At 58.8% G+C, this 26,433-nt stretch overlaps 2 protein-coding genes across 2 annotated transcripts; both read right to left on the reverse strand.

The window, feature by feature from the left end:
• Positions 1-12,292: 12,292 nt before the first annotated feature.
• On the reverse strand, positions 12,293-20,087 carry CILP2 (cartilage intermediate layer protein 2). Its single transcript, XM_061188605.1, is given in 9 exon segments — positions 12,293-14,628; positions 14,877-15,034; positions 15,257-15,365; positions 15,733-15,933; positions 15,936-16,010; positions 17,087-17,242; positions 17,780-18,052; positions 18,927-19,025; positions 20,024-20,087. Coding segments are annotated over 9 exon segments (3,471 nt in total).
• A 641-nt stretch (positions 20,088-20,728) lies between these two features.
• Positions 20,729-25,250, reverse strand: YJEFN3 (YjeF N-terminal domain containing 3). Its single transcript, XM_061189038.1, has 6 exons — positions 25,207-25,250; positions 24,972-25,080; positions 22,996-23,106; positions 22,646-22,759; positions 22,416-22,566; positions 20,729-20,971 (listed from the first exon to the last, which is right to left on the reverse strand). The coding sequence occupies exons 1-6, from the start codon at positions 25,248-25,250 to the stop codon at positions 20,766-20,768; spliced, it is 735 nt and encodes a 244-aa protein (XP_061045021.1). The 3' UTR covers positions 20,729-20,765.
• Between the last annotated feature and the right edge of the window lie 1,183 nt (positions 25,251-26,433).

A 26,433-nucleotide genomic window follows, 5' to 3' on the forward strand; every position in this document is an offset into this window, starting at 1 on the left:
CTGAGGCAGTGCCGCGGAGAGCTGCCGGGTAGGTCCTGTGGGAGCAAGAGGGTGGGATGTGCCACGGCAGGTCGTGTGGACACTGGAAAGGAGGTAGAGAGCGTGGTCCCAAAGGAAATAGACAAAGCAGCAATTTGCGGGTCCCAGGTGGCCCTGGAGCCTCCCGCTCACTTGCGCCCTCTCGTGGCTGTGGCGTGAATGCGGCTCGTGGTTGGCTTGGCCGCCAGCTTCCGGCTGAGTCTCTTGGAGGTTTTGTTTGCTTGTTTGTTTTGGTTTTTTGGCGGCACTGCGCGGCATGTGGGATCTTAGTTCCCTAACCAGGGATCGAACCTGGGCCCCCTGCAGTGGAAACGCCTAGTCTTAACCACTGGACCGCCAGGGAAGTCCCTCTTGGAGGGTTTTAATTTGAGGAAACTCCCTAGGTCAAATTCTGCACATAAAGTCACACTTTACCAGCATTTCATACTGCATTATTCAAAAAAATGCCTAAAATGTGGCCACACGACACTAATCGATCTATAAGGACTACAAGAGCGCAGAGGAGTCACCTGGCACCCCCTGAGCCCACCCTGCTGGCGGGGTGGGTGCTGATGGCACCTCCATGCAACAGGTGGGGACACTGAGGCACAGAGACCTCGTGACCTGTGCCCCAGGCTCCCATTTAGGAGAGAGACAGGCAGAGCCAAGGCTGTGAGCCCGAAGGGAGTTCTGGTGAGAGAGCTCATCAGTATGGCTGCTCAAGATGGCAATTTTCTAGACTCTATTAATATTAAAAATGCACACACCCTCTCCCTCATCAGTTTTCCTTCTAAGAATTTTTCTACAGGTACATGCAAATGAATGCAAAATGATGCATTTCCTGCCACATTTTTTTGTAATTGCAAAAAAATGAAAATAAATGTCTGTCCATTGGGGACTGTTTAAATCATGCTGTTCAGCCCTGCAGTGGAATAGCATACAACAGTTCAGAAGACTGAAGTTGCTTTTCTCCACAATGCATTAATGTAAAAAGTAGGAAGGATGACCATTTGTGTCCATTTTTGAAATTGGGGGGTGGAGGTATCCAAGTATCTCTGGAAGGAGACACAGGTCACAGCCGTGGCCACTGGGGAAGGAAGCAAGGATCCGGTAGTTGACAGGGAAGCGATCTCTCATTTCTCTGCATACCCTTGGGCAGTCTGCATTTTAGAAATCCCTGAGGCTTGTGCAGGGAGAGCAGCAGGAGCCCTTGGAACACTGACCACTCCCCTCAGCCAGTCCTGCTCATTATTCTCCCCCCCACCCCCGCTAATCTGTGGCTTGGAAGTTCATTATCAGGGCCCCACGGGAGGGGGATCTGGAGACCACCACACAGGGAGAAGAAGGCGGGGGTGGAGTGAGAGGTCCAGCTGCTGTGTCCCATCACCGTCCACTAGAGGCCGCTGTGGCCCTGCAGCGAGTACAGAGCTGGAGGTTGGAGACCTACCTCTCTTGGGCTGGAGACCCAGGGATATAAGACCCCCCTCACCTTGTAGCTGTGGGGTCCAAGGGCTGATCCTTGTGAAGGGCCGGGCTCAGGGCAGGAAATGAGACCTCCACCATTACTATTATACTCAGTGTGTTCCTTGCAATGTGTCTGACAACCCTCACCCCTGAGCTGGGCACCCTTCCTCTCATGACATTTGCATATGTGTTTGTTATTTGCATATAATATGCACGACTTGCTTTATTTGAATTAAAGATGTGTGGGATTTGCATAGCCTTTGCGTACCATTTGTGTAGCTTTTCAGAGATTTGTCTTGCTTTTGTGAGCCAGTTTGGTGGGAGACAGAGACTGGGGATCCGTGTCCTGGGCTGCCTCTGAGAGATGAGTAGGCACCTTCCCCAGGTTCCATGAAATCACATCTCCATCACCTGGTCAGGAGCCCCAGGAAGGCACACTCTATCTGCTTAGAGCTCCACGGAGCCACTGAGGCAAAAGCCACTGTAACCTGGGTAGGGTTCCAAGCAGCTGGACACAAGACCAATTCAGAGTCTCGAGTCAAGACGGCTACTCTGAGGGGTTTAGGCCAGAGATGGGTTTAAATGCAGGCTCTGGTTCATCAGGTCTGGGTCAGGCCTGGGAATCTGCATTTCCACCATCTCCCAGATAAGGCTGAAACTCTGGCCAGATGTCTGGGCGGGGGAGAGCCGCTAATATTCTCCCTGATTCACACTTTTTTTTTTTTAAGTGTTTTAATGGTGTTTTTTTTTTTTAACATCTTTATTGGAGTATAATTGCTTTACAGTGGTGTGTTAGTTTCTGCTTCATAACAAAGTGAATCAGCTATACATATACATATATCCCCATATCTCCTCCCTCTTGTGTCTCCCTCCCATCCTCCCTATCCCACCCCTCTAGGTGGTCACAAATCACCAAGCTGATCTCCCTGTGCTATGCAGCTGCTTCCCACTAGCTATCTATTTTCCATTTGGTAGTGTGTATATATGTCCATGCCACTCTCTCACTTCGTCCCAGTTTACCCTTCCCCCTCCCCGTGTCCTCTCTACATCTGCGTCTTCATTCCTGTCCTGCCCCTAGGTTCTTCAGAACCTTTTTTTTTTTTTTTTAAGCTGATCCACATATCTTAACCCCAGTCCTCCCACCAGAGAAAAATCAGTTCTAATATTCATCATGCTAATTAATTAGCAAAGTGTCTAGGATTGACTGGTGATTAAAAAAAAAAAAAAGGACTGGCTTTAGGTTAGAGTTTTGCAAGTGGTGGCCCTATACCTGGAATGTGTGATCCTGACTGGGGTAATGGCCCTGCCTGGGTGTGGGCCCTGCACACGACAGCACTCCCTTGGGGCCGGCTGAGACAGGGTGCTGCTGGGGTGTCAGATCCTTAGGTTCCTTATTTTGGAATAGCGATAAATTGGAAAGAGAATGTCAAATGCAATTAAAATGCACAACATGAGAGCTGTGAGTTTCAGTTTTATTTGGGGCCACACTGAGGACTATAGTCCTGGAGAGAGCCTCTCAGAGAGCTCTGAGAAACTGCTCTGAAGAGGTGGGAAGGAGGTCAGCATATATGTGATTTTGGAAAAAGGGATGTGCAATCAAGCACACATCTCAGTAGAAGGTTGCTGCTAGTCACAAGGAGCAGATGTCTCAGTTAATGATTTTAGTGCTTTTCGAAGTATGGGAAGATGCAAGAAATTTGGTTCATAAAACTCTTCTCCTGGGACTTCCCTGGTGGCAGTGGTTAAGAATCCGCCTGCCATTGCAGGGGGCACGGGTTCGAGCCCTGGTCCGGGAAGATCCCACATGCAGAGAAGCAACTAAGCCCGTGCGCCACAGCTACTGAGCCTGCGCTCTAGAGCCCGCGAGCCACAACTACTGAATCCCGCACGCCTAGAGCCCGTGCTCTGCAACAAGAGAAGCCACCGCAACGAGAAGTCCCTGCTCACCACAGCTAGAGAAAGTCTGAAGAACGAATTAGTGCTATTCTTGCTAGCCTCCCTCAACTGAAGAACTGGGGAGATGTGTACAGGCAGAACTTGAACTTGTGCTCTGGCCGACCGGGCTGGCCCCTGGTGGGGTCCAGTCTCTCCAGACAGGTATCCCTGGTGTGAGGAGGCCCTGCATGTGCTGCCTTCCCTGAGCCTCAGTTTTCCCCGCTGTGAAGTGGAAACAGAAGTAGCTCCTGCCCCAGTAGGCTTGGTGGGAATCACGTGAGCACTGAGGACCCAAAGCACCGAGCATGGTGTCCATGCTCTTGGAGAGTTTGGGGTTACCTTGTCCCCGTTCGGCCGAGGGGGACACTGAGACAGGAAGACAGGAGGGCGGTGGTTTGACCAAGGGCAGCCTAGCTCAGGCTGCCACAATTTCTGTGAAGGCCTGTGAGGGCCAGAGGGTAGATTTGAGGATGGATGGACCCCACCGTCTCCCTGCCTGTTCTTCACTGGGCCGCCAGGGGGCAATCTTACAACGTGAAGTGGATCCAGGCACTGGTTTCCCTTCCCTCTCAGACTCCAATTCCCTTTTTCTCCCCCTCCAGGCCCTACAAGGTGTGTCTTTGATGTCATTTCCCTCTTCACTGGCCCCCTGGCTACCCCTCCCATAAACATGTGCCCACCCCAGGGCTTTTGCACTGGCCGTTCCCTCTGCCGGAGCACCCTCTCTTCCCTTCTATGCCCGACGAACTGCTCTACCCCTCCCCCAAACCCCACCCCTCTCCTCTGCTCCCAGCCTGACCCCCACAGACCCTCTCCCCAGGACCTGACCCCTCAGGGTCCCTGACTCACTACTGCCCCCTCCCCAGCTTTCTTCTCCCCCTAGCTGCCCCGTCCTCACCAGCCAGCCAGCGTCCAGCGGCTAGGGGCACCTCAGGAGCCAGGGCGTTTTGGCTTCTCCTCCTGGAACCGCGTTCTCTGGAACAGAGATGGGGCAACTGCAAAAAAAAAAAAAAAAAAAAAAGGGAATTCCCTGGCCCGGGTTGGGGAACTAAGATCCCCAAAGCACGATGGTGCGGCCAGAAAAAAAGAGGTGATGGGGCAGCTGTGGGCGTGGCTCCAGTTAATCCCGCTCTGGGCCTGTCACCCACCCACCCCACCCAATCGCCGCCCAGCCACCGGGGACAGGACAGGGGCTGGGCTGTATGTCCCCAGGGAGGATCTACCCCTCTCTGGTCCTCAATTTTTTTTTTTTTTCTATTTGGCCTCGCGGCTTGCGGGATCTTAGTTCCCCGACCAGGGATTGAACCCGTGCTCTTGGCAGTGAAAGCGCGGAGTCCTAACCACTGGACCGCCAGGGAACTCCCTCTGGTCCTGGCCGATGGGGATTTTCCGGACCAAAGCGAGTCCTGGGGAGGGTTGAGAGGTGAGGAGAGCTGTGGTCTGTGTGGAGGGGAGGTCTGCGATCCCACTCACCCCCACGTTGGTCATTCGTCAAAGGCCCCCCAAAGCTCCTAGTTTAATTTCGCAGTGTCTCCTGGGGCAGGGTAGAACTGGGGGAGCGGGCAGCACTGGTTCTCAGTCCACCTGGACCCCACCCCTCATCTGAACCACCGCCTGCTTGGAACCTCGGTGTGTCACCTGCATTCAGACCCTGACTCTGGCTCCACCCCTCATTTGGTCCCTCCCCATCCCTGGTTCCAGCCTGGGTTTGATACAAGAGGCTGGATTTTGTGCTTAGGGGTCTCCGTGGTGACCCAGCAAGAGTTCACCCAGAGCTCCTGCTCCTACTGACAGGGACCATCAGAGCCATGGAGGATTTGCGTGTAGGAGAAAGGCCAGAGCCTATGGGAAGCCGGGGACTCTCAGGCCCAAGGGTGTGGCTCAGGCTGCGGCTCCCCCTTTGGCCGCCAGGGGCCGCCCCAGCCCAAAAGACAAGGCCGCCAGGTCCCTATCCTGGTTCCATCAGGGGAATGGTTCCTACTTCCAGAATCTGCCCCTGCTACCCCAGGATGCCAAGTAAACCCTCTGAGCCTCAGTTTCGCCATCTGTAAAGTAGAGCAATTATAGGAACAGCCTCACTGGGAGGGGTCAGTGAAGAGATGCAAGTAAAGCACTTCGGCATCCAGTAGGTGCTCAGTGGATGTGTGGGCCACTTGCCCAGGCCGTGGCTCAGGAAGGCGGACAGAGAAATTAGTGCTAAAGCATGGCCATGGGGCAAGGAGCGCATTCTGGGGTGAGACACTTGGGTCTACTTAGGACATGCTGAATCCAAAGGGCATGGGGGAGGTCTTGAGGCCCAGGAGGGGGCTGCACCCACGGAGGGGGTGTGAGGTGTGGGGTGCGCAGGCTGCAGTGACCTCCCCTCCATGTGGCCAAAGGAGCCAGAGCTTCCTGTAGGAAACTGGTCCAGTTACAGGCTCCTGGCTGCCAGGTATGACAGCTGTAAAGGAGTGAGCTCCCTATTGTCAGGGGCATGCAAGCAAACAAATGGTCTCCAACAGCATCTGGGCCAGGGGACAAGACAAGAGGCCTGATTCTCCAAGGACACATTAGGAGGCAGGTCACAGCCTGACCACAGGAGACCGAGGGTGGCACCGCCCAGCGGCTGGACGCCCCAGTCAGAGACAGCAGGTTCCAAAGAGCTAGGGAACAAACATTCCTCAGCTCCAGGCGCTGGGCAGGCCACTCCTGCCTGGTGAGACGTAAGCTGGATCTGGCCTCGTGGACTGCGTGTTTTTCCTGTGGCTTCTTCAGCCACAGCCTGACCACAGCCTAGATTCCGTCGGTTCGCCCATTTCCAAGTGTTTGTGTTCAGCTGGGCCAGACATTGGGCCTGTGGCCTTGGCCTCCCAGGAGGCCTGGAAAAGCACCACCAGCCTCCTACTCAGACATCCCTCTGCCTAGAGGCCGCTCATGAAAGCCACTCAGCAGCCAATGACAAGGGATGTGGGAGAGGGGCAATCATGCTGAGGCCCAGGGGGAGCTTGTGTGTCCCGTGATCAAGGGCCTCCCCCCCAGGCCAGGACCCCAGATGCAAAAACATGACCCTTGGCAAAGCTGACTTATTGGAGCCCCACTGCCCTGGCTTTCGAACTTTAGGGTCAGCTTGGGACCAGGTCAGCAGACATAATTGCAAGTCAGAAGCCAGGGTTATGTGTGAACAGCCCGCCTCCGTGTGGGACCCTGTGAAAGGTACCTCCCTCTCTCAGCCTTGCTTTCCTCGGCTGAAAACTAGAGATAATACCTGCCTTAAAAGGTTGTTGACAAGATCCAACCCAATGCCTAGCAGGTGCTTCACAAACCTGAGGACTCTTCTATGCCTCCAGATTGGGTCTGGCTCTGCCTCCCCCATCTGACTGAAAGCCCCCTGAGGGGAGCGGCTGGGTCTTCAAGAGGAGGTAGTGAATTGCGGTTCGTCTAACTGTGTCCCTCCCCTGCTCAAAATTCTCACAGATAAAAAAACTCTAAAACCAGCTTTCAAGACCTTTGGACATCTGATCTTGGTTTGGCAAACTCCTATTCTCTCTTCAAAGCCCATAGCAAATGCCCTCTCCTCCAGAAAGCCTTCCTTCGGCCCTTCTCTGGTTTTTTCCAGCCCCTGGCCCTCCTGCTGGCCTAAATCTGACCCCCACAGGCTGAGGTACCTATGCCTGGCTCTGCCTCCCTCTTCAGAATGGGACTCTGGAAAGGCCAGTCCAGGGCTGAGTCTGGGCATGATCAAGCATATCTGTACCCACAGGTCTGCATGTAGACATCACCTGAGAGCACATGTGTGCACATGCATGTGTGTGTGTGGGTGTCTGTGTGTGTGTGTGTCGCTGTCCCCGTGCCGGGCCCCAGGAGGGGCAGCCAAGGCAAATCCCCCCAGACCACCCAAGACAGAGGCATCTTTACAAGGCAAGGAGCGTGGGCTGAGCAGGGCCCCTTTATGAGGGAGCCTGACTTGGCCGGGAGCTCATTTGTCTACCGACCCTCAGCCTGGAAGAACTGGGGGTGTGAGCAGCCGACCTCAGCCTCCTCCACCATGCCGGTGGTACCCTGCCTTATGACCCATCGTTAAAGCTCAAGCTCCATCTGGGGCAAAGGAGGGGCTGGAGCCCGGGGGAGGGCTGAGTCCTGAGTGGGCTCCCCCGATCGCCTTGATGGAGGCCCCGCCAGGCAGCCTTCGAGGACATACCTGAGGTTTGGCAGCCAGTCCCCAGGGCTGAGTCAGCAGGAAGGGATTCAGGACTTCCTAGGAAAAGCATCTGGGACTTCGAGGCGCCCCCAGCCCCCAGCCCACAGCCTCCCCAGGGCCACCGGACGGTGGGAGGTGCCACGTGCACCAGGCTGCGCCCGGTGTGCTTTGAGGGACTGAACTGCGGGGGTTCGTGGAGGGTCAGAATCAGCCCTGACTTGGGCGATCTGGGTGCCTGAGGGTTGAGTGTCCCCAAGTGCAGGGTGACAAAGGGCAACTGTGGGTGTTGCTGCTCCACTGTACACAGGTGCTCTTCTTGGCTGCCAGCGCCCTCGCAGGACCCTGCCTCGTAAGCCTGTGTGTCAGGGTTCATCCGCCCGGGCTGCTGTGAGTGTTGGCGCAGTGACCAGCTAGGCTGTCACACCCAAAACAACCGGCAAATCCAGCCGTGTGCACTTTGGGCAGGGCAGGGGGGATGACTGCATGTGGGGTTGCAATTAAGAGTGACAGTGTAGCTGAATGAGTGACAAGAAGGTGGCCTGGTGGTGTGGGAGGGAGTGTCTGACTGGGGAGGACAGGGGCAGCGAGTGACCAGGACGGTGTGACTTCGGGACTGATGATAAGGACGCTTGACTCCACGCGCCACATCCGCTGTTTGGCACGGTGCCTGTGACCCTGGGTAGGCCGGTGGATGTTTCCCTGCATGCATCCCCAAATGTCCGTGTCTGTTGCTCCCCTGGTCCCTGGGGTCTCCTCCCTCCTGCCTGCCCAGATCCCCCACCCCAGGCCCTGGGATCTGGCCTCAGCTCCTGCCCTGGGAGGGGTTGGGCAGGAGGACGTTGGCGTTCAGCTGGACTGTTCCTTCTCTGCTGGCCTCCTGCCTCTGTTTCCACCATTAAAATGCAAGCATTCCTCCCACCTGACTGAAGCCAGTTCTCCCTGCCAGGCTGGCTCCAGTCTTTGGGGTCTGCGACTGGGTCATACCCAACTCTGAGGGCTGATGAGGGAGACAGACAGGGCTGGGGAAGTGGTGGGTCATGCCAGGGACACGAGGCCCAAGTGGAGGCGCCAGCAGTGTTCAGCCAAAACAGGAGGCAGCTGGAGGGGAAGGGGCGCTGGGCTGCAGGTTTGGACCCTGAAGGTCTGCCACGTGGAGGGGGCAGACCCAGTTCCATAAAAGAAACACTTTTCAACACGCTGAATGCTGCCCCAGGTCTAGAGGAGTCTTTGTTATGAGAAACTGTGTGATCTTTCCCAGCTCCAGCACCTTCTGTGGTTCCCCATCACCCACCGGAGACTCTCCAGCTCCTTGCTTGGCATTCAAGGCTCTGTACACCTCCCCTGTGTGTCTCCCTTCTCCATGCCCTCCTGAGGTTTCCCTCCTCAGCCTTCTCATGTACCTTTCCAGCTGCCTGGTATGCCCTTCCAGCCTTGCCCACCTGGCAAACTCCTAGACATCCTTCAAGACCCACTGCCTATGTCCTTTTCTCTGAGAAACATTGCCCTTCCCTTCAGCCTACGGTGTCCCCATTTGCTGTGTGACCCTGGGCAAGTCCCTTCAGCTGTGAAATGGGGGGTATGTGTGTGAAAAACCACCCTCCCTAAAAGAATATTTTGAGGCCCAAGACAATAAATATACATTAAATGCTCTCAAAGTGAGTTAGGGCTTGGGGGACAGGGAGGGCTTGTATCCAGTCACTGCTCAATGCGTGTTCATTTTTATCTTCCTCCTCTTGGATTCTACAGGTTTAAGACTCTCTCGTTTTAAGCACTGTTCCAAGATTTTTCTCCCACTCGCAATACTAGGAATTTTAAGAACCCCTGGTTCTAAAATTATAAGTCTAAAATGTCGTAGGCGGGACCAAGGGCCTCCTTGTGCCCTGAGCTGATGCCAAGGTGGCTGGAGCTGGGGTCTCTGGGGGGGGGGCTTTATGCCCCCCACACCCCAAGCTGACGGGGTGTGGTCTGGCAGCCCCAGTTTTAGGGGGAGAGCAATGGATTTACCAGGAGGCGGATAGCAAACATTCCAGGAGGGGGCGGGGGACTCCTGGCTCAGAGGCTAGAACGGGGTCACAAGGCAGCGTCAAGAAGCACAGGGCTGTCAGCTCAGAGCCATGGCTTCCTTCTCTTGGAGCCTCAGTTTCCTCATCTGAATATTGGGGCCAAGTGCTGCCCTCTTGAAGAGTTGTTAGCAGGGACGAGGAGGCACTGGGGCCCCAGCCACCGTCCTGTGCCAAGCATTTTCTTGGGCTCTGCCCTCTGCCTGGAACAGTCTCCCTGGCCCGCTTCCCTCTAGGAGCCCCTGCTCACTCCTGGCCCAGCCACAGCAGCTGGGGAGGGGGCCTCAGGATGACGCCCACCCACCCCTGCCCCGCCCTAGGGAAAGGGGGCCAGCTGCCTGCCCCAAACTCAGCTGCCCCAGGCCTGGCAGTGGCCGCGGCCCCAATGTTTTCTCAATGAAAGGTATTTGGCAGTGGCGTCTGACACCTCATCACACCCAGCCTGGAAGCCAGCTTCTCCTGCCAGCTGCAGGGGGAACCCCCCCTCCTGCTGTTCCCCAGGACCCCGACAGGCAGGCCCAGAGTCTGCGTTGCCTTGGGTGGGGGCCTACCCCTCTGAGCTTCCCTCTCAGCTGAGGGTGTAGACACAGTAAGTCTGGATAGATGCGCATGCCCCTGGCTCCCAGGGGCCTCAAAGCATCTCCCCTCTCTTGTCCATCACAGCCTATCCAAGGAGAGGCTGGGGTACTGGCACCGGGGCCTCCAAACCTTGTCTCCAAGCACAGCCCTGGGGCCCACCCTCAGAGACTGGGGCTGATACCCTCGGGTTTGCCAGTTTCTCCCAGACCCTCCAGGCCCCTAAGTCTGGCCCCTGGGCAGGGGAAGATGTTCCCATGAAAGGCATGGCCTGAGCAAAAGTGTGAGTGAGGGCTGGAGAGGCTGGGGGTTGTCGGATGGAGAGTTCTCCAGATGGACAAGAGCCAGCGGGCCATGTGGGCTGAGCACTGACTGCACAGGTGTGTCGGGGTCTGTGTGAACCTCTCTCCCCGCCAAGGCCAGGCCCTCTCCGGGCCCCCATTGTTGGCACAGAGGTGACACCTCTAAATGCTAGACAGGCAAATGGTAAGAGGGACTGGAGGGGCAGGGGTGGGCAGGTGGGCGAGCGGGCGGGTGGGTGATAGAAGGGGAAGTGGGCGGTTGAGTGGGTGGGTGGGTGTGCAGAAGGCCTGAGCAGGCCCTAGAATAAGGGAATACCCCACACTCCAACTCCCTGCCATCATCACCCTTTCCGGGGGCAATCAGTGAGGCACAATGCTCCCCACTCCAGGCCCCCAGAAACGCCACATCGATGCCTTCCAGGGACCGACGTCTACAGGCCAAGGGAGTCCACGCGTGTTCTTGAGGGGACTGCTGGGTCATCCAGGGAGCCCTCGCTCCTGCCGGGATTCACTCCAAGGCCCAAGCAGCCCTTTGCCTCTCCTTTTTGGGACCTCAATTTCTCTGTCTGGAAAGTGGGGGTGTGGTGAGAACAGCGCCTGCCCCACGGGGTGTCAGGACAACTTGCCTGGCCACGCGCACACAGAGCGCAAGCAAGTGATGGTTCTGCACCTCCAGACTGAGAGTCCTGGTGAGGTCAGAGGGCTCAGGACCATGGCCTTGGGCAGCCAAATCACCATGTGGTCAAGGCATGGCCAGGCCTCAGCCGGGTGTGACCCAGGGCAGGGCAGCTGTGGCCCCAGTGGAAGAAGTCCAGGGAAGCCTCAATTCCTGCCTCCTGGGGCAAGCGGCCCTGCCAGGGCCTCTCCCTGCCCACAGTAGCCCCTGGGCATGTGGCCAGATAGGAGCCACTGACCACAGCCAGGCAAGGAGGATAAGGCCAGGGCAGCAGCTGTAATGTGTTTTGCAGTCAGGGCTGCACAAGCCTGGGCTGCTCATGAGTCGGCTCTGCACACACATGTCGCAGATGCACTTCTGTGGGCATCGGTTGGGGCCCACGTGCCTGCCTGAGGAGTGTCCGGGGCTGCACGGGGGCCTGCAAGCCGCTTGCACACCCATGTCCGTATGTGCTTCAGGCCTGTTTCTGCCTGCCAAGGTGCACCTGGATCCAGCAGCCCCAGCCTCCATCCTTCTCTCCCCAAGACTGACACCAGGAGTTGGAAATGCAGCATCTTTAATTGAATCCCTGCCCCGACCCCCTGGGGAATCGCCACGCACCAAACATATGAGAATTGTGCTCCCCAGCCCCAGAGCCAAGAAGCCTCTTCCCCAGACCTTCAATGGGCCATGTCCGGACCCCACACTCACACCTGTTATTATTTATTCAATAAATAACCCCAAGAACAAAACTCAGGGTAGAGGACCCAATAAAGCATCCAGCTCAGCACAGAAATCTGAAAGGGCAGATTATCTGAAATCAGGGTCAAAATATGAAATGAAATCAGAGCTGGCATGTGAGCTGGGAATGATCCCCTCTGGGCCTCAGTCGGTCACCAGCCCCGACCATCACCCCAGGATGCTGGCTTCCACAGTCAGGACAAACTCCATTTCATGTCACACAGCAACAATTATCTGCCTGCGTTTCCACCATCGGACCTGACTGAATTCTGGGCAGGGGAGGGAAGTACCCAGAAACCTGAAGAGACTTCCCAAGGACAGAGGAGTCTGGAGCAGGGCAGAAGAGTGAGGCTGGGGCCCAGGGTCACTGCTGGACCCTGCCACGGCGGGTGCGGAGGGGACCTGAGGCTCGTGCCTGTGCCCGGGCCACCTCGCCCATCTCCCTGCGGATGTCACCAAGAGCTGACGATGGGGACTCCAGAAGCCTCTGGAAGAGGCTCGGCCGGCCCTCTGGTGTCTCCCGGCACTGAAAGGTGACGGCTGTGCCAGCATCGGCCTTCATCTCCCTGGAGAAGCCATCAGAGGAGCCATCGAAGCAGCGGCCGATGGCAATCTCCTTGGCCAGCCTTGGGCTTTGGTCAGTGACTGTATAGACACCATAGTTGTGACCCAGAGGGTCCAGCGGGGCCAGCATGGAGAAGGCAGCCAGGTCATCAGCGGGTGCAGCAGGGGGGTGCCGGGTCAAGTAATCCTGCAGGAGTCCGTTGACCTCCACGCGCCGGCAGCTGCCCTGGGGCATGATGGTCACCAGCGTCCTGTCCACCTGACTCTGGTCGAACAGCATCCCGCTGCACTTGAACTCCACGCAGGCGGCAGATGTGCTAGGGCGCTGGGGGTCTCGGACACTCCGGTCATCCCGCAGACCGTAGAGCTGGCCCTGGGTCCGAGGGTGGCTGCCCCCCGAATTGTGGGAGCGGACCATGTATTCCTGGGGACCCTGGATCTTCACCTTGAGGAAGCAGGCCCTGAACTCCTGCGGGTTGGGCCACCAGGCCAGGAGATCTCCAGTCCAGGAGGCCGGCGCGCCCTCGCGGAAGGGGACCACGTTATACTCGTATTTTTCCATCTCCACGCGAGCAAAGCGGAAGTGGCTGGCGGTCACCGGGGCCTCCTGGCACTCCCGCAGGTTGCGCCACGGGTACACGGGGCCGTTGGCCTCGGTGGGGTCGCCGGACCTGGGTTTGGCGAGGTTGATGCGAAAGCCATTGCGTTTGAGGGAGGGGTCATCGTGGTCGGTGCGGCGGTAACCCAGCCTGTCTAGGTAGGGCTGGGCCACGCCCACGGTGGCCGGGAGGGGGCGGGGCCGGGAGGGGGCGGGCTCCAGCTCCTCCCCGCCCAGGGTGGCCGTGACCAGGGCGGTGTAGGCGTCTGGCCGGTCAGCATCGCAGAAGGCAGGGAGGCAGGCCCCGTTGGGACCAGTGACGGCGCTGTCGAAGCGGCCCCAGGCGCGGGGGTTGGCCGAGAACCCAGGGGCAGGCTCCAGGTTGACCAGCGTGACCACCACGCCCTCCACCTGCTCGCTGGGGGTGAACTTGTCGTTGGCGTAGGCGCGCACCTTCACCAAGCAGCGGCGGCGCTCAGGCACGTCCAGGTTGAACAGACGCCGCTCCCGGATCTCCACGTTGCCCACCAGGAAGACCCGCTCCTCCCGGCGGACCCGTGAGGCCGCCGACCTCTCACGCTGGAAGCCGCTCTCCTCTTCCCACAAGCCCGTGTCAGGGTTCAGCGACCACAGCTTCAGGGCCTCCACGTGGCCGGCCATTCGGATCTGGCTGGCGGCCACACGCACGGCCACCGGCCCGGTCTGCAGCTGCTCTGCGGAGCCGGCAGCACGGAGGTCCACCGAGAACATGCCGTAGGTGCGCAGTGGAGCCAACTCCCCGTCACCGTCCACAAATCGCAGGTCACTGGGGGCGGCGGCCGCCGAGGTGACATTTCGGGGGTCCACGAATGTCACCCGGGCCTCCACAGCCCCTGCGTAGGGTTCACCATCAGCTCTGCGGAAGGCTCTCGGCGGGATGACCAGCTCGCCTAAGGGGGCTTCGTTCTCCAGCTCCCCGAGGGATATCGTGTTGCTCTGGCTGGCATCTAAGATGACAGGGGCTTTCTTGCGCATGGCCTTGACCTCATGGTACACGCCCGCACCTCGAGGGTCAAAAGGCAGGACCCTGACAGTGTCCACGAACTGGCCACTGGGGTCCACGAAAGTAATCACCGGCCGCTGAGTGGAAGGTGCCACCTCAATGGTGAAGTCACCCTGGTAGGATGTGAAGCCAATGGGCTCCCGGCCCAGGAGGATCCGAGCAAAGCGCAAGGGCTCCCTAGAGTCAGCGGCCACCACACGTCCCCGGATCAGCCCCCGAAGGGGCAGACATTTCTGGCAGCCACATTCAGCCACTATCTTGACTGGGAGGATGTAGCCAGAGCAGTGGATCTTCCTGCTCTCCAGGCGGTGCACTGAGCAGCAGCGGGAGCCTGCATCCCCACATCGGGGGCTCGAGCCTGCAGGGCTGGGGCAGAGGGTGTCAGGGCAAAGGCCCACGTCCAAGTAGATGGGGCCACTGCCTGGCTGACCACAGTCGTCTGGAAGCTTGATCAGGTGTTCTCGGGGCTGGGGGTCACAGGCTGGCTGGCCTGGGGCTGTGGAGCAAGAAATCAGCCAGATCAGGGTAAGGGGGGGAACTCCACGGAGGCCAAGGTTGGGGGCCTAGATTGGGGTCAGAGGCTCAACCCGGGGGCTCAGTGGGAGCCTGGGATCCGACTGAGCAAGGTCAGAGATCAGTCTGAAGTTGGGCTTCCATTTGAAGTTGCGTTTTAGCTGGGGTTGGGGCTCAGTTTGGTGTCAGGGCTCGCTCAGGGTTGTGGGTAGGGTTGCTGAGGACGCTTACCAAGCACGGTGAGTTGGGCAGTGCCCGATCGCACGGCCCCGGCATCATTCCACGCTTTGCAGTGATAGGTGCCTGCCTGGTCTGGGTGAAGCCCATGCAGCTCCAGGTGGGTCCTGTACCTGTGCTTTCGCCTGTCCAGCAGGGTCCCGTTGTGGAACCTGGGTGGTGGGTGAGCAACACCATGAATGCCCTTGGCACGGGGGCTGCATCCGTCCCGCCCAACATGGAGCACAGGGAGGTTGCAGAGCAGCTTCCTCTGGGTCTCTGAGGCACCACATAGGCACTTGTGAGGCACTCACAAGTCTCTGAGGCTTCATGGGAAGCCCATTCCAACCCCAAAGCTGGGCGCGAGACCCTTGAGCATGGGGCAAGGCACTCACCAGGAGTATTTCTTGGGCATGGGGGTGCCCAAGGCTTTGCAGCAGAAGGTCACATTCTGGCCAGCCTCTCGAACTCGGGACTCAGGGTGCTTCACCAGGTAGGGCTTCTCTGGGGGCAGAGGCAGCAAAGGTCAGGGCCCTGTCCCATCCCAGCTTCTCCCAATGACCCTTCCCAAGAGCAGGGCCCCATCCTTTCCCTTACAGTGATGCCCTGTTTCACTTGGGCCTTTTCTGATGACCCTCCCCTCACTCAGGTTCACCTCACATCTGCTAGAGACTGTGCCCTTAATGCTTAATCTTAATGCTTCCCTTTGCAACTCCACCTCTCACCTCACATCTTCTCCAATGACCGTTACATCTTATTTCTTGCCCCATTGGCCTCACTGTGCATCACATCATCCCAAGTGCTTGGTGTCACCCAGAATTTCCTCCCCAGTTCCTCAGCCCCCTCATCCCTCTTGCCACGAGGCACTTACCCAACTTATTAAGGACAACAGTGACCACAGCAGAGTTGGAGCTGTTGGCCTGGGCCTGGGCCATGCCTGCAGAGAAGCCATCCATTTGGCCACTGACATTGGCTCGGCTGCTGGCACAGACTCCAGGCACCCAGAAGGTTCCGTGGGCATGGCTAGTAGCCATGGTGCCAGGCCAGGCTCGCAAGGAGACCCTGGCTGTGGCAGCGGACGCCCAGATGGGGTGACCACTGAGCCCAGAAGGATGTGCTCAGGGCACCCACAGGTGTTGGGACCACACCCTGGGGGAGGGGGGACACAGGAGGCAGAGAAGACTCTTGACCCCTTCCTGGGGAGGGCTTTCCTCTCTATCAGTCACTCAGCAAAGGTACCCAGACACCCTCCCCACCTTGTTCCCCTCAGAGAGTCCTCAGCATGGACCTGCTTAGAGCAGCCCTTGGTGTGAAGGACATGGGGCTGAGTGGTCAGGGCTGGGCCAAGGGGAGGGACTTGGGATCCTGGTGTGAAGGAGATGCCCTGGAGGAGGGGACAGGATAGGTGACTCTTACAGGGCAGAGAGGCTCCTTCTAGCATGAGGGGAAATGTTCAGGCAGGGGCTGGGGGCCCAGCGAGGGGATGGGTCTTGGGCCCAGAACATCTCCCTCCTGTCACAATCCTGCGGTTTCGACATAAAATGGAAAATTCCACTGGAAACTTCAGGGCAGAGGCACGGAGAAGGCAGAGCCAAGCAGAGTAGGGTGGGGATCCCACCACCGCATTGGCCACTGTGCTCCCCCACCCTGCTGCGCGCTCTGCTGGGGCAGTCTCCAGACCATGTTTGTGGAGACCAGGCCTGATTGGAATTTCCAGTCGCCTCCTGGCTGGCCTGGTGTCTGGCCCAGGGAGGGCCTAGGCATCGTGTCTGCCAGGGTGTGAGCGCATGTCCGCGTGGGCATGGGGGACGGGCGTGGCCTGCGAATGCCACGCGTGTGTGCACCCCGAGTGCGTGAGCCAGCTTCTGTGTGTATCCACGTCCACCAGGACATCCGCACACTCCAACAGGCACACAGAGGAAGCGCCTCCTCAGATCTGCCCATGACTGGACATGACCCCCATGGCGTCCACCCGTCCAGATGTACACATTTACCAATGCTCTTCGGGGGCCCGGAAGGGAAGGAAAAGCCAGTCTCCGCGTGGTCCAAGTTCTGGTCGTCCAGGCTCCGCCCCTACACTCAGGCTCCGCCTCCTCCCTCCAGGCACCGCCCCATCTGGCTCCCCCCCAACTAGCCCCTCTAGGTACTTCCCTCAACTGGCCCCGCCCCTACACCCAGGCCCCGCCTCTAACTCCACTATCTCCTCCAGGCCCCGCCCCTCCTACCTGGACATGGAGGCCTCACACACTTTTGCGCCTCCAGGGGACGCCCAGGACACGCATCCGCAGCGGGGCTTGGGCAGCGGCGGCGACGCAAGCGACGGCCTGGCCCGCAGCTCCCCGAACAGGGACCCCACGGGCCCCACGCACCCCACGTGGCCTCTGGAGAGAGGGTAGGGATGGGGGCTTCAGGTAGAACCTGGAATTCTGTTGACAGTGTGGGACTGGAGGGTGCTCCCGTCACGTGCATCCGAGTCAGAGAGAAGTCCTGCCCACTGCCTCAATCGGTGCTCCCCCAGGCGCACCAGTCGAATGTGCAGTTGAGGTACCTTCCCGCCCCCGCCAAGATAAGCCCTGCTGTTCTCCCTGCGTCTCACACACATCTGGGGCTCAAAACACATCTCCACAGAACGGCCCTAGTTCTGGGGCCTAGCAAAAGAGGGCAGTGATAGGGAGCTATGTTCCTGGGGGCCCCTTCCTGACCCCCACCTGGGCCCCGGCCATTCTTAGCCCCTCCCTTCCAAAGCCCCTCTCCTATCCGGTCCGGCCCTCTCCTGCGGCCTTGCTCCTAAAAGACCCCGCCTCTTCCTAGCCACGCCCTGCACCCCCCACCCCGCAACCCCCACACACACATCACCATCCTTTCAGGCCTCATCCACCTATGGCCAGTCCCCGCCGCTCCCTTAGCCCCGCCCTCACCGAGCGGGCAGCGGAAGCGCACGTGGTAGTTGGAGCAGCGGCGGCCTCGGGGCTGCTCGCGGTTGAGGCACCAGAAACCTCGCGTGGGGTTCGAGTGTACGCGCTCGCCGACGTCTGACGGCAGGGCCCAGTCTGTGGTGCGCGCCTCCAGCGCCAGCGGCCGCGGGCACACTCGCGCCGGCCCGTAATAGAAGCGGATCGCAGCCAGGCTCTCGAAGTCACCGTCGCCTCCCGGGTGGTCGACGTTGAACCAGGACGTCCACTCGCTGGCTTCTGCGGGCACCGCACGCGCTGGGACCCGGGCCTCAGCCGGTCGGGCCCCATCAGTTCATGCAGGAGCCCGGGCTGCGGCCTGCCCACCCCCATCTGCGTGTTTAAGCCAGGTCCCCCTCCCCACAAAAGTGCATGGGCTAGCCCAGCCTGCCCAGATCCAGAGCCCTGGAGGGCGGAAGGAGCTGTAAAAGGATCAGGGGAGGTTGGACTGCGCTGGCACCGGCCCTAGTTCTGTTGCTCAGTATCCGAGCTGGCCCATGAGTGCACGCTGAGATCTTGCCACTGTCTCACCAGCCCCCACTCAGAATTCAGAACCGTTGAGGTGTAAGGAGATATAAAGGCAGCACGGGGAGCCAGGCCTGAGACCAGCTGTTCCACTGCCTAGCAGCCTCGCATCACTGCCAGCTGGGACCTTGCTCACTGCCCACTGAACCTATCAGGCAACCTCCGTTTCACGGAAGCCAGAGGTGGGAAGGGTCTGGTCTCTCACAGGTTAGCTTCTGTTTCCATCAACCCCCCAAGGGGCGCTCACTCCTTTCCTCATTCAAGAGCAAGTCAAATAGAACCTTCCTAGCTGGGAAGCTAGAGACTTGGGTTCCAGAACTCCTGTTGCCCTGACTGAACTGAGCTGGTTGTCTCACCGCCCCGCCCCGCCCCACCCTGGTTTCCTCCTGGACAAACAGCCTGGGCTCTCATCTCCCTGCTCCTAAAACTTAGACCTCTTGGGGCACCACTTCCAGGGGCTGCCATGCCCAGGGACCAGGACAGTCCTGGGCTCTTCACCCAGTTTATATCCCCTCCTCACAAGACCCTACCAGCCAGAGCTCACACAGAGTCCACAGCAGAACGAGGACTCGGACCCAAGCTGGCTCACCTTCCCAGTCCTCCAGGGCTGGCGAAGGCTGGCCAGGATGCAGCAATGAACCTTCAAGGCCCCACACAGTCACCATGGGCTCCTCAGGGGTGGTGGTGCCTGTCGAAGGGGTGAGGGGTAGGGGGAAGGACCTCTGTGAACTCCTGGTATGCAAAGTGCTGCCACGATCGTCCCCATTTCACAGGGGAGAAGCCAGAATCCAGCTCTGGCTGATCCCGAGAATTGCAGCACCCCCTCCTCCAGGAAGCCTCCCCATGACCTCCCCACCCCCAGTCTCCCACAGCCCCATCCCTCACTCTGACACAGCCCCTTAGGTTGGGGAAGTCTGTGTCCACTCTGCTCCCCAGACCCAGTTCTCCCACTCTGCTCAGTGGCCATGAGTTCAGTTGGCTGTGCCCCTCCCTGATGTCATATTGATCTGAATTTTCTTTCATCCATTTGCTGACTGGAAGTCCCTCCCTCAGTCTACCTTTCATCCCTGCACTTGGGGCCCAAGCTGCCAGTGGGAAGTCCTTGGAATCTAGCCTGGCTTCTCCGGCCACGAGTTGTCTGAGATAGCTGGGCTGGGCAGTGACTTCAGACAAGTCCCTTCCCTCTTGGAGTCTCAGTCTCCCCGTCTGAGAAATGGGCCCAGTTCCCCACTCCACTGAGTGTTCCAGAAATGGGAATTTCTTTTCTGAGTGCTGTGTGTGTGTGTGTGTGGAAGAGGGAAGGAGTTAGGCGAGAGGGGACAGCTCTGGCCCCTTCATACTGAGGCCAAGACTGGATGATTCAGGGTCCAAATGCTGTGGCTAAGATGGGCACCCTACAGTTCTGAGAATCCAGAGGAGCCTGAAGTTCATAGCCACACTCCCGGTGCCCCTATCGTCCCTTGGAGGAGGGAAGACAGTGGATGAGATCCCCTCCTGCCCCAGGTGGTCCCAGAGCTCCATCTCTTCGTTGCCCCCTCACTCCACCCCCGAGGCTGGCAAAGGGAATGCAGGCCTGGGGAAGAAATTGGGTCCCTTGGTTCTGTCTCCAGGCTCCGGCTGCTTGCCACGCCCTCTGTCAGACGTTCGGCGCCTAGGGGGCTGGTCTGGGGTCTGGGGGCGCCTCACCTCGGGTCCCCGCCAGGTGCGCGACGGCGACACAGAGGCAGAGCAGTATCTGCAGTGACGCCATGGCCAGGTCCGAAAGTCGGAGGGAGGGTCCCAGCTCCGCTGTGCACGCGGGTCGGACTCCCGCGGGTCTGGCGGCCGCTGGGGCTGTGGATGGGGGAGGGACGCGACCGCAGGCCACGCCCCGTCCAGGCCACTCCCCGTCCAACCAACGCTCCCGGGCCCGAGGTGACTGCGGTGCGCAGACAACCTCTTTGGGTCGCCCCCCTTGGTGCGTCCGGCTGTATCTCCGCCCTCGGGCTGGCCTGCGTCCCCTCGTCGCCGGCTGGAAGTCCCCTCCTTAGCCCACCCTCTGTTCTCCACGTCGGGAAGTGCCTCCTGGAATCGAGCCTGAAGCTGTCCGAACCTTCAATGTTTAAGCCGCCCTTTAGGCGGCTAGAAATCCTCCATCGGGTCTAACTTCGATTCTATTGGCTTTAGGCCACCCTGAGCAGCCTGGAAATCCCACCCTGAATCTACCTTCCACTCTTCTGGCTCGTTTTCTCCGAGGCCAGCGGGAAGTCCCATTTACGTCTGCCCTCCATCCCTCCCGCCTTGGGGCCACCAGGGGACCGGTGGGAAGTTCCTCCCTGAGCTTCCCCACCCCCGCGCCAGACCCCGCGCACAGAGGAGGCCCAGGCGAGGTGGCGGTGGTACGTGTGTTTATTGGCGCGGGCCCAAGCCGCGTGGGCACGGGTGGCTGTCAAAGCGCCGCGATGCAGTCGGTGCCCGTGTACCCCGGTAGGCGCAGAGCGAACTTTCGGCGCACGTCGTCGGGCACGAACCTGCCGGCCACGAAGTGGTGGCGCCCAGAGAAGCGGCCGGCACATTGCTTGGGCGCCGCCAGCGATACGAGCACGTCGGGTCGTAGCCCGTCCTCGGCGTCGCCGCCGGTCTCTGGGTCCCAGCCTGAGGGAGGAAGGATGGGAGGCGGGGATCAGGAGCTGGAAGGGGTGCTGGCTCTCAGACAAGAGACCTGCCGCCCCATCACCCACTTCCCCTTCCCCATCAGACACAGCCTCTGCTCTGACCCGTGAGTTTGGTCAGACCTGCCTCCCATAAAACTGAGCCTCTGCCCTCAGGCCAGTTTCTCCCCGCTCCTTGGAGATGTTTCCCTCCTGCTCTGACCAGAGCTTCTGCCCTCATACTTGTCTACCTCTGCTCCCATCCAGCTGCCCAATCTTCCTCCTCCATCTGACTCAGCCTCTGCCTTCAGACGACCTCATTTCTACTTGCTGCCCTTTCCCAATCAGACCTATGCGTCTGCCTTCTGACCCGGCGTCTGTCTCTATACCTCCTTCCCTATCAATCCTGAGCTCCCCTACTTAAACTAAAGTCTCTTTCCACCCAGACCTCCCAGCCTCCTCCCAGATCCCCACTCTCTACTCAGGGGACAGACTTGCCACCATCCTCAGGCAAGCCTCCCCCATCAGACCTGTCTCTGCCCCAGGTTCTTGCCTCTGACAAGATGTGCCCCCCGCCCCTCCCAACTTGAGCAGCCATCCTCCTCCCTCTGACTAGAGACTCTTCCCTCTGACCTGACATCCCTGCCTTCACCTTCAGACTAGATCTCGCCTTTTGACTTGGCAGGACCCTGCCCCCTCCCTCATTGGGTTGTAGCCTCTGCCATCCCTCAAATGAGCCTCCACCTTCAGACTAGGGGCCTTGCCTTCTCTCCTCCCTCTGACCTGTCTGGGGCCACTAACTAAAAGCCTCCTCCCTCTGACTTTAATCCTTCCTTCTCTGACCCTAGCCTCCACCCTCAGACTAGGGGCCACTAATAATCCCTTCTGACCTAACAGGGAGACCCTCTCTGTCCAAGGCTATCTGTTCAGACATGAGCTTGCAGTCTGTCCCCTCAGACCACCTCCTCCCTTAGACACCACCCCCAGCTCTGTGGCATCCTGCTGGTATGACCCCGAGGTCTTGTAACCCGGGTGATGTCCCCCTGAGTCTGGCCACCCCCACGGAGGGTCTGGCTGGCCAGCAGCTGTTTGTTCCATTCTGCCCATTGCCTAATGGCTCCAACAGGCCTGGGGCGGTGGCCAGGATGAGCGGGGCCTTTGCCGAGTGAGCTCACGTCTGCCCCGGGTGACTGGGCCAGGGTGGGCAGTGGGCACACTGTGCTGGGTGTAGGGGGGAGGGGACCCAGGGTCACATGGGCACCAGCCTGGGTATTCCCCATCCGAGGGATGGACATGACCCTCAGCCTCACCCAGAGTGCAGGATCCATCCATGCTGGGGAAACTGAGGCTCAGAGTGGGCAGACAGGCTGGGACCACCAGAAGCCAGGGTACAGGGGCCTCCACCCAAGCCCTCCAGGTCCTCATGCCCCCCGCTCCACCTGACATGCCTGAGGGAATGTCCAGGCTCACGAGGGGGATGGACAGTAGCTTGAGCGTGGCCAGTGCACGCATGCAGGGGCCCCCGACCTTGCCCGGCTCCACACCGGGGCCCAGCACGGCGTCCACCACCAGCCTGTAGGCGTCGTTGATGAGCCGGACCTGGGAGGGCAGGCAGGGTCAGGGGTCGATCTTGGGGCACTGTCCCCCACCAACCCCCTCAGTTGCCACCCGAGCTGACCTCCGTGGGCAGATAGGACAGGAAGGGGATGTCCATCTTCTCACACTGGGTAGTCAGGTCGCGGTGCAGTGGGTCCAGTGAGCGAGTGGGGTAGAAGATGGTTGGTTCGTACTCCTGCGGGGAGTGGGAAGGGGTCAGCACTGGGTCCCTCCCAGGCTCCCCACTGGGCCTCTGCCCCCAGATCTGGGTACCAGGCAGCAGACACCGCCTGGCACAAGCACTGGGCATATTCTGTAACCTGACATGCCTCATCCTCCCCCTGGGACACTAATAAGAGGAGGAAGCAATTGTTTTTCAAGGATGGGTTGGGAGTGTGAGCCTGGGAGGCCAAGGAAATCCTTGCTACTCACAAACACCCGCAGGTGCCGGGCACAGACCAGCCCCACTGCCCCATTCTGCTCCGGGCCGCACACGACTAGCACCGTCCTCTGCTTCCGGGAGTGGGCAGGCAAAGGGAACACCTGGCAGGGGCACAGCAAAGGCAAAGGCATGGCGTTCGGAACTTCTCCTTACTCCAGTGGGGAAACTGAGGCCTGGAGTAGAGGATGGGATAGGGCTTGGGCCTGGAGGCAAGAGGACAGGACAGGAGGAGAGGGGCCAGGGCCTCTGGGGGCCTCAGTTTCCTTGTTGGAGACCCAGAGTCCTTGCCTCAGGCTCTGCCAAGCCCAAGCAGAAAAACGTGCCTCCTGCCACGACCCGAGCCCAGAGTGCGGTTTGTTTATTCTCGGCCTGAGTTGCAGACATTCTTCCACCTTTTTCCACTGCAGTGGCTGACCCTCCCCCCGCTCATGTTTCCAGGCCTCCGTCCCTCCGTCCCTCCCGGAGGCCCCAAAGCTGGGGGGAGTAGGGGAGGGGGGTATTTTTCCAACGCGCCATACCCTGTCTCTCTCCGTCTGTCCCTCTCCGTTGGCCTCTGTCTTCACCTCCCTGTCTTTCTCTCTGTATCTCTAAGACTCTCTACGTGTCTCTCCTCATCTGTTTCTCTCGTTTCTGTCTTCGCCTCTGTGTCTTTCTCTCGGTCTCTGTATCTCTCAGACTCTCCTCTGTGTCTCTGTGTATCTCCCTCTCTTTAACGCAGAAGCTAAGAGTCTCAGCCCTACCCTGACTCTCTGCTTGGCCTCAGCTCACTCTCCTTCCCCAGCCTCTATCAAATGGGAGTAACACTGGCTCCAACAGGCTTGTGGGGTCTCTATCAGGCCCAGGGTGGCTCCAGGGGGCCCAACTATAACCTCCAACCACACAGAGGGAAAGTTATTTCCTTTTTGAGTCTCCTCCCCAGAGCCTCAGCAAGGTCCTGACCCAACCTGGTCCTACCTACGACCCCACCACGCCATGCCCAGAGCCCCAGACCCGCAACCAAGTCAGGGAGAGTGATAACGTCCAGCTGGCTAGGACTGAGGGGCCTCTGGACAAACACAGAGCTTTCAGCGCAAGAACTGGATGGTTGGTCATCAATGGCCAGGCGTGAGTTTACTACACTGAGTTTGCTTTTGTGGCTTTGATTTTCATTGTTCTCTTTTCCTCTGAGCATGTCACTCAGGATCTGTTTCACTTGGAACTAGCAACATTTAAGTTAAAAGACAATTGAGTCCACATAAAGAAAGATACTAAGTTTTTAAAAAAATATACAGTGGTAATAAGAAGAGGAGGAAGAAGGGGAGGAAGAGGAAAAGGGTTACCTGCTGGAGCCCTGACTCAATCAGGCACTTTTCTAAGGCATTTGTGTTTATTAATTGGTGTCAGTTTATTACCCTTTTTCAGAGGAGGAAACTGAGGCCCAGCGTGGTTTGGCAACATGACACGAAACACTGGACAGTAGTATCGTCATTGCTATTATTCTTGCATCTCTTGCAGGCACCTCGAGGCCTGGGGGTTTGCTCCAGAGCCAAACATAGCTCTACTTCCAACCCGCCAGGGCCCTGTGCAGACCCTTCCCCACCTCTGGGCCTCAGTTCCCCCACCTGTGGCTGGGAGTTGTTTGCGGGTGCTCAGACTTCAGGAACTGACGTCCCCTCTGCTCAAGACCCAGGAGGTGGCAGAGGCAGGCAGTCAAGGGCCCCAGACCCATCTCCGTGGTTGCCTCCACGTCTGTGGGGACCCCCGTCTCTGTCCTGACGCTCATCAACACCCTGGCCTGGGCCAGTGATGATCCTCTCTGGACCTCAGTTTCCCCATCTGAGTGATGCGCTGGGGTGGCCCCAAGCAAAGAGGGGCTTCTTGAGGGCAGAAATGACCATCCTGGCCATGGGGGTCATGCAGCTAGGCCTCCACTCTGGTGGGCTGGCCATCTGGTTGGGGTCAAGGTTGAGAATCAGGGGTCAGGTACCTTGGTCACAGCCACGGCACTAGCATGGCCGCACCACTCCACCAGCTGCTGCCGCCCGAAGCGATAATCTTCTAGCAGCTCCCGCTCCAGGGCAGCTGCCTCCGCTGTGCTGGGGGTCAGAGTGGGGAGAGATGCTCAGAGACACAGAGAGACGGAAAGACTTAGAGACAGAGACTCAGCTGGAGCCAGAAATGTGCCACCAATGTTCCGAGCCAGGCCCGGATGCCACCCCCACCCCGTGCCCAGAGCCGAAGACCCTTCCTCAGTTTCCTCATCCATCGCGCACACCGTTGAACGGAAGCCTGGAAGGCGGCGAGAGTTTTGAGCACAAGCCTGAGGCGCGGGAGCCCTCTGGTGGTAGAAGAAGTGCGTGGCAGTGCATGTTGGTTCTATCGCCCCAAAGCATGGGATATAGAGCCTCACCCAGATGCCCCCAGCCCCCAAGGCAAGAGGAACCCAGAGGGGGGAATAGAGCATGAAGGACTTAGTTGTTGGGGATGACGCGTGGATTTCAGGCAGTGAAAACCACTGAAAGGATTCTAGGACACTGGAGGTCAACTGGACTGGGGGTGCCTGGGGGAGGTGGGTTTTAAAGGCAGAAGAGTTTTGTTTTGTTTTGCTTTGTTTTTTTGGCCACGTTGGGTGTTCGTTGCTGCGCGCGGGCTTTCTCTAGTTGCGGCGAGCAGGGGCTACTCTTCATTGCGGTGTGCAGGCTCCTCATTGCGGTGGCTTCTCTTGTTGCCGAGCACGGGCTCTAGGCGCGGGGGCTTCAGTAGTTGTGGCGCACGGGCTTAGTTGCTCCGCAGCATGTGGGATCTTCCCGGACCAGGGCCCGAACCCGTGTCCCCTGCATTGGCAAGCAGATTCTTAACCACTGCGCCACCAGGGAAGTCCAAGGCAGCAGAGTTTGATGGCTCACGTGGGGAGGTGGATGTGGCACCTGCAGCTATGAGACTCACTGGTGATCCCTCTTCAGGGACAGTGATAAAATTCAATAATTGTGGCCAGAGAAATGGAGCCAAAGTGCTTGAGGTGAAGCTCAGCCCCCAGCTCAGTGAGTGACTGAGGTCCGTCTCATCTCTCTGAGCCTTGCTTCCTCCTTTGCAAAAGAGAAGGCAGGACAGGCTAATTTTCTAGGTCCAGTGCAAAATGCAAATGTGGGGCCCCTTGATCAATAATTATAAAGAATTTTAAGATGGTGATGGCAGAGCATTAAACCAAGCGTTGGGCCCTTCTAAGAGCAGGGCCCAAGCTGGCCTTGGTCTGGGCTTGGTGGCTACAGAGAGGAAGAGCTGGCTGGCATTGAGGACTGGAAGACGTTCCTCACTCCAGAATCAGGGGCTGGAGCAGCTGGGCAGGGTCTATAGCCTGATGCCAGCTTCCCGTAGCCAGGACCCCTTCCAGCTGGGGAACGGCACTTGCCCCCAGCTCAGCACACCCTAGAGTGTAATGATAATAATAA

Source organism: Eubalaena glacialis, chromosome 4 (genome assembly GCF_028564815.1).
Source record: "Eubalaena glacialis isolate mEubGla1 chromosome 4, mEubGla1.1.hap2.+ XY, whole genome shotgun sequence".
NCBI classification, from domain to species: Eukaryota; Metazoa; Chordata; class Mammalia; order Artiodactyla; family Balaenidae; genus Eubalaena; species Eubalaena glacialis.

Excerpts from the sequence above, each read along its gene's own strand:
- YJEFN3 (XM_061189038.1), bottom strand. The coding sequence starts at position 25,250 with ATGGATGAGGAAACTGAGGAAGGGTCTTCGGCTCTGGGCACGGG. Across the intron at positions 22,760-22,995 it reads CCCGGCACCTGCGGGTGTTT|GAGTACGAACCAACCATCTT; the intron begins GTGAGTAGCAAG and ends CACTCCCCGCAG. Across the intron at positions 22,567-22,645 it reads TGTCCTATCTGCCCACGGAG|GTCCGGCTCATCAACGACGC; the intron begins GTCAGCTCGGGT and ends CTGCCCTCCCAG.